The sequence below is a fragment of the Vulpes vulpes genome, chromosome 10 (assembly GCF_048418805.1).
Source record: "Vulpes vulpes isolate BD-2025 chromosome 10, VulVul3, whole genome shotgun sequence".
NCBI classification, from domain to species: Eukaryota; Metazoa; Chordata; class Mammalia; order Carnivora; family Canidae; genus Vulpes; species Vulpes vulpes.
Window position 1 is genome coordinate 55,163,283 of NC_132789.1, and position 6,414 is coordinate 55,169,696.

The 6,414-nt window shown below is 38.9% G+C and overlaps 1 protein-coding gene across 1 annotated transcript; it reads left to right on the forward strand.

Annotated features, from left to right (window-relative positions):
• The first annotated feature begins 4,280 nt into the window (after nucleotides 1-4,280).
• LOC112914978 (olfactory receptor 11H6-like) lies at nucleotides 4,281-5,249 on the forward strand. Its single transcript, XM_025992279.2, has one exon. It carries the CDS (start codon nucleotides 4,281-4,283, stop codon nucleotides 5,247-5,249), a length of 969 nt encoding a protein of 322 aa, XP_025848064.2.
• Nucleotides 5,250-6,414: the final 1,165 nt, after the last annotated feature.

Genomic DNA, 6,414 nt, shown 5'->3' on the forward strand with positions numbered 1-6,414 from the left:
CATACTTCCAAGACCCTCTAAGTTACTGTCCTTCAAAATCACTGTCATTTACCCAAGTGCTTAAATCATGAGACCTGGGATTTATGAAGGGCTCTTTATCTGATCTCTGTAGAATCAAACAGGACTAGACCATTACCTCCATTATACATTTTAAAGTCACAATATTAGTTGCAGCAATTATAATGTTGATGTAAATGTTTAATTTACTTTACCCGGGCTGAAGTGAGACTAAAAGGACAAATTCACAAAACAAGTAGGGCAACAGTTCACAGTCAAGTAATAATGGAAGAATTGTTACCGATCTAAAAATCCCAGCATTACCACAGCAGGCTTAGGGCTGGTATATGTATTCAATTGTAGAAAGAAAGAAGCAAATGGAACAAGTCTTTGAAGGGTTTTCTAAATTCTTTATAATAACTAAACTCTATCTTTATATCCTTTGGCTTTGTAGAAACCTTGGCTCTTACATTTTCATTCCTAAATACAGTGTTATCTTTTATGGGAAAACACACCTGCATTACTATAAAAAATATATGCAGATGCTTCTGGTTATATTTAACATCCTAATCCAAGGCTTAAGATCAACTTATTCTTTAGTTTAGATCCAGGCCTCACCATCTTTCCCTTTTCCCCTAGAGGTTGGACCAATTTAGGCCTCGGTTAAAGAAATACTTTCTGAGACCTAGCCAAAACTTCCTCATTGTTATTCCTAGATAAGGCCACTGGGAAAAGTCAGATAATCCAGGAGGGTCAAAAGCAAACCTTGGCACATTTATTAAAAAGTAGACAAGGCCCTGGAGCTCAGCAGTAAGGCCTGACTGCACACACAGAGTGCTCTGGACCATCACACCTCCAAGATGGACCGTCGAGAACAGAATAATCACACTTCAGAATGTGTTTGCTACATACCCTCCTTTAGAGACAGGGTTATCATCAGTCATTCCCAAATCACAAGAGACCGCAGCGTCCTTTATGGCTTCATGTAACGAGCTTGAAAAGGTCAATATAATCATTGTGTGGGCTTCAGATCATTGCTACCTTGATAATATTACCTAACAACACTCACCCCCTTTCAGAAAGCTGCTAAGAAACGTGGATTGGAGCTGCACTGCGCTTTGCTTGGCTACATACATTCTCCCGCTGAGATAAGAGAACAAGGAGACCGAGGCTGGCTCCAGGAGAGAGAAATCTACATTTGGATGTCTGCCCTCTCTTGGATTCTCTAATCCTCACATTACAGCTCTAGGTAAGGTACAGCTCAGATCTTTTTGGTGATGTCTTCTTCACTTTCCTCTAACTTTTTTTTGTATTTTTCCATATGAAAATATAACTTAAAATAGCTTCCTCCTCATGGAAATTGGTTACACTGCCACCTGGGTAGCATGGCTTCCAACATCAGAACTGTTCTGAATAAATGTTAGGTCATATGTGTTTTATTACAAATATATTAATAAGTATATTTAAAAAAAATAACAGTATTTTACTTAAGTTGAGATGTTAGCTGAGCTGCAAAACCACATGGGCTAAGAACAAATTGTGGAATGATGACTTCATTCTAAACCTTATTACTTATTCAAATCACATATACCAGAGTTCCTGACCCTGAATATGGGGCAGAAGAAAATATCAGGTAGTAAGAGTAGAACATTTTTCTATTAAAGGACATTAACTAACTTCATAGAGAAAAAAATGTCAGTTATGAACTATAAATACATTTTCTTCAAGTGGGAATAACCTAAAACAGTTCACCTACCTATTTAAAAATGAGAGGGGACAATTATATAAGCCATTTAACAAAAATAAAGATATGGACAATTAGAAGACAGCACGAGGGATCCCTGGGTGGCGCAGTGGTTTGGCGCCTGCCTTTGGCCCGGGGCGCGATCCTGGAGACTCGGGATCGAGTCCCACGTCGGGCTCCCGGTGCATGGAGCCTGCTTCTCCCTCTGCCTGTCTCTGCCTCTCTCTTTCTCTCTCTCTGTGTGACTATCATAAATAAATAAAAATAAAAAAAAAAATAAAACTTTAGAAGACAGCACGAAACAGTGTACACACAACACACACACCCTTAGAGCAGAATATAACTTAGCAACAATAAGAAATCTCATGTCACAAAGCCACATGGATGAAAGAGACATAAAGAAAGATGAGATGATTCAAATGGGGTTGTCTTGAGTGAGCTCCTGTCCTGCATATCCTCCTGTTTCCTTGATGGTGACTGATGGTGTATCCCCATAACAAACAAAATCTTTGTTGCTTTGCTTTTGTTTTTAGCAAAGTGGAGTTTCCAGTCTTTTTTTTTTTTTAACTTTCTTCCTCTGGCTACAAGCAATGATTTCCCTGATTGGTTACTATTAGGGCATGTTCATTGACTGAGACAACAAGTATTTAATAAGCACCTAAAATATACCACATAGTGTCCTAGATTCTAGGAATATGTTGGTGAACAAAATAATGTCTTCCTCTTATATTCAGGTGGTTGAGACAGAAAATGCACATGAGGTATATAATCCAATGCCAGATAGTGATGGGCACCTTGAAGAAAACTAAAGCAGGATTGGGAAACAGAGTAGCAAAGATTGGCTAAATTAGGGAAAGCCTCTGTGAGTTTCTGATTCTTACCAGAATTCTGAATCAAGTAACAGATTAAGGCATGTGAATACTGGCCAGGTGGAGAGAGGGACAGACAGAGGGATGTTCCAGGGCTGGATATGGGCCACCCCTGGCACAGTCAAGGACCAGCACAGCTGGAGTAACCAGTAGGGGGAAGAATGGTAGGAAATGAGGACATGGAGGAAGGCCTCACTGGCCTTCTTAGCTATGGTAAGGAATTGAGCGTTTTTAAGTGTATTTAAAAGATTGACAGCAAGTAGTTGACATGGTCAGATTGCCTAAAAACTGTCATCTAGTTACAGTATCTAGGCATATAAAAATGAAAACAGGCAATTTAAGAGGCTTCTGTAGTGGTCAAAATGAGAATTTCATGGTAGCATGAAAGAGTGAGAGGTGATAGGAATGCTAAAAATTGTTCAAATTCTATTTTGAACATGAGGCCTAGAGTACTTGATGTAGAGTATTGAGAGGAGCAGCAAAGATGTGGCCAAAGGTATAGCCTGAGCAACTGCATGAATGGTGGTGCCATTTACTGATATGGGAGAGAAAGAAGGATCAGCCAGTTTGAGGGGAGAAGAATCAAAAAAGTTTAGTTGTAGGCATGTACCATTAGATAGCAAATGGAGATGTTGAGAAAGAAATTGAGTAGATAAATCCAGGCTGTAGAAGAAACTTCATAGCTGAGAGAGAAAATCTGGCTTCATCTTACACAGAGAGTTGTTTTTTACAATAGGAGCTAACTGGCAAGTCACTTACAGAGAGTATAGTTAGATAAAGACAAATATCAAGGATTAGGTTCTGGAAAAAAATAAAAAGGACAGGTCAAGTTAACCAGGAGGAACTCTGACATAAAAGCCTAAGATAATATATAGAGAGAAAAGAGAATGACTATGCACAGATCTCTAATTAATATATTTCAAATCTCAGAATGCTCTCAGTGACATAACACCATAGTTATTTTTACTCTACATGGCAAAATATAGAGAGAGTACCATCAGGACGTACTTTCCCTGCATGTGATCAATTTCAAAAGAGGACTGAAGCCTGTGTACTCTGGTTAGGGTAACTCTTAGCTAAAAGAGAACCATTAGTCTTTGATCTAAACCTCATGCATTCATACCAATTTCATTTAAAATGGTTATTTAAGATGACAAAACAAGAAGCTTCCTCCTCTTCAGCACCAAAAATACTTTGAAGAATTGCACCTATGTCACCAAACACTGAAAGTAATATTGCAAATTGTGTGATTTCAGAAAGATCTTTAAAAATAAGAGGACACACAAATGTCACAACTGGCCTTGCTGTAAGCAATCGTTGACTAAAAGTTGATGTTTCTGAACTTGGTTGAAAGCCTCTGAATGACAAGAGAGCATCTACCTTAACTTTATGTAGCTGAGGACACAAAACAAAGCCAGGGGTTTAATGGCCGATGATGGATGGGCCTGGTAATCATGATGGTAAAGCTGTAACAAGCACTTGCACTCCCAAGTTCCTTATTTCCTCCCAATATCACTGGGGCAAAGAGTTGAAAATATTTACATAATCTAAAATGGTGCTGCCCATTGAATTGTAAGGAAACTTAGAGAATATCTTAATGAGAAAACTTCTGTAGAGTCATTTATAACGTGGTTAATGTCTTATTATTGCAGTTTGAAGAGGGGAAAAAAATGAAAAACCCAGTTGAAAATAACCACTCTGACTCTGTGAGTGAATTCATTCTTCTTGGATTCCCTTGTCCCTGGGAGATTCAGATCCTCCTCTTCTCATTCTTCTTTGTGATCTATGTCCTGACACTAACTGGAAATCTCTGTATTATCTCTGCAGTGTGGTGGGATGAGTATCTCCACACCCCCATGTATATCCTGCTGGCCAATTTTTCCTTCCTGGAGATCTGGTATGTCACTTCTACTGTCCCAAATATGCTAGCCAACTTGCTATCTGAGACCAGTACCATCTCCTTCTATGGCTGCTTCCTCCAGTTCTATTTCTTCTTCTCCATGGGCACCACTGAGACCTTCTTCTTGTCTGCCATGGCCTTTGACAGGTATCTTGCTATCTGCAGGCCCCTGCATTACTCCACTGTCATGACTGTTCAGCGCTGCATCAGAATAGGAGCTGGGTGCTGGGTGTGTGGCTTCTCCTGTTTTCTCCTCCCAGTTTACCTTATCTCTCAACTTCCTTTTTGTGGTCCTAATACAATTGATCATTTTTTATGTGATCCAGGGCCCCTTATGAAGCTGTCCTGTGTGCCAGCTACTGCTACTGAGGTCATCTGTGCCGTCTTTAACTCAGTCCTCATTTTCTCCACCTTCCTTTTCATTACCAGCTCCTATACTCTGGTGATCAGAGCTGTGCTGAGGGTCCCCTCAGCAGAAGGCCAGCATAAGGCCTTCTCCACATGTGGCTCCCATCTTGCTGTTGTGTCTCTGTTCTATGGCTCTATCATGGTGATATATGTGAGCCCAACAGCAGGCAATCCAGCAGGGATTCAGAAAATTGTGACTTTATTTTATTCTGTGATGACTCCACTTTTTAATCCCTTGATCTACAGCCTCCGGAATAAGGAGATGAAGATGGCCCTGAGAAAATTGTTTAGGATTATGAGATTTGGTCAAAAACAGCCTTTCAAGAACTAGAATTCATATGTGTGTAGGACATAGAGTGATATAAAACTATAGGAGGTAAATATCTTAAGTAAATTCAAGAGGCAAATATGTCTCCCATATTCCCTAGAATATTTTTAGAAATGCATCTCAATGAAGCAAATAGCAAATAAGATCTTATAAAAACTTGCATAAATTATTTGTACTAGGCTTTATTGTATTAATATTCCCATGTGTCATGCATGGAAACAGGAAAATGGGAGACATTCATGGGACTCTTTGCAGAAAAATCATATATAACCCAGAGGTCAACTGGCCAGCTTCTATCTTTTGCAGATATAAGTAAATTTGTCTCTGATCCCAGTTTCACAGTGATCAGAGGTCTAAAGTACCCACCACTATCTCCCTACATACATACCATACAAAAATGTTCCAATGTGCTTCTTTCCTCCCACTCCTGAATCTATCACCTGTCTTATTCTGATCACATCAATCTGGAAGTGAGACTCATCCCTTCAACATTTTATACAAAAACAGTCATTCCAGTTTTGTGAGGGTTTACTAACCTAACTACAGGTTGCGGTTAGGAAGAGTCAAGGGAAGGCCACTGTGCTGAATACCCAGTCCTTCATATTGTACCTGGTCTGCTTCTTTCTCTTCTTTCCTTATCCTTTTATGATCACCCACTAGAACAACCAGAACATCTTTACCTTTCTTATTCAGAATAATTATTCTCTATATGTAGACTCTGCAATTTCAGAATGTTCCTTAACTGAGCTTGTCAAAAAATGTCTTCTCAGAAAATCTGATTCTTAAATAGGATCCTGTGAAAATAATTTTTCCCAACAACTGACTTTTTGGGTTGTTTTAGGTTTTTATAACTTATCTCATTACCACCCGGTACCACTCAATACAAAAGGATAAATGTACTGAAACAGAGATGAGACCTGGAAGATTACTTGAAAAAAAATTAATGAGACAATAATAATTGATATCTTAAGTGCTTTATGATTTTAAAGGGTTTTTCTCCCTATGTGTATTAGAATGAAAACCATGCAGAGAGGATACTGTGTATAAGTCTGAGGATAGAAATAGTATAAAAAAAGAAATAAAATAGCATAGCAACTCTTCAATAAATAGTTCTTGGAAAACTGGACAGCTGCATGCAAAGGAATGACACTGGATCACTTTCTTACAC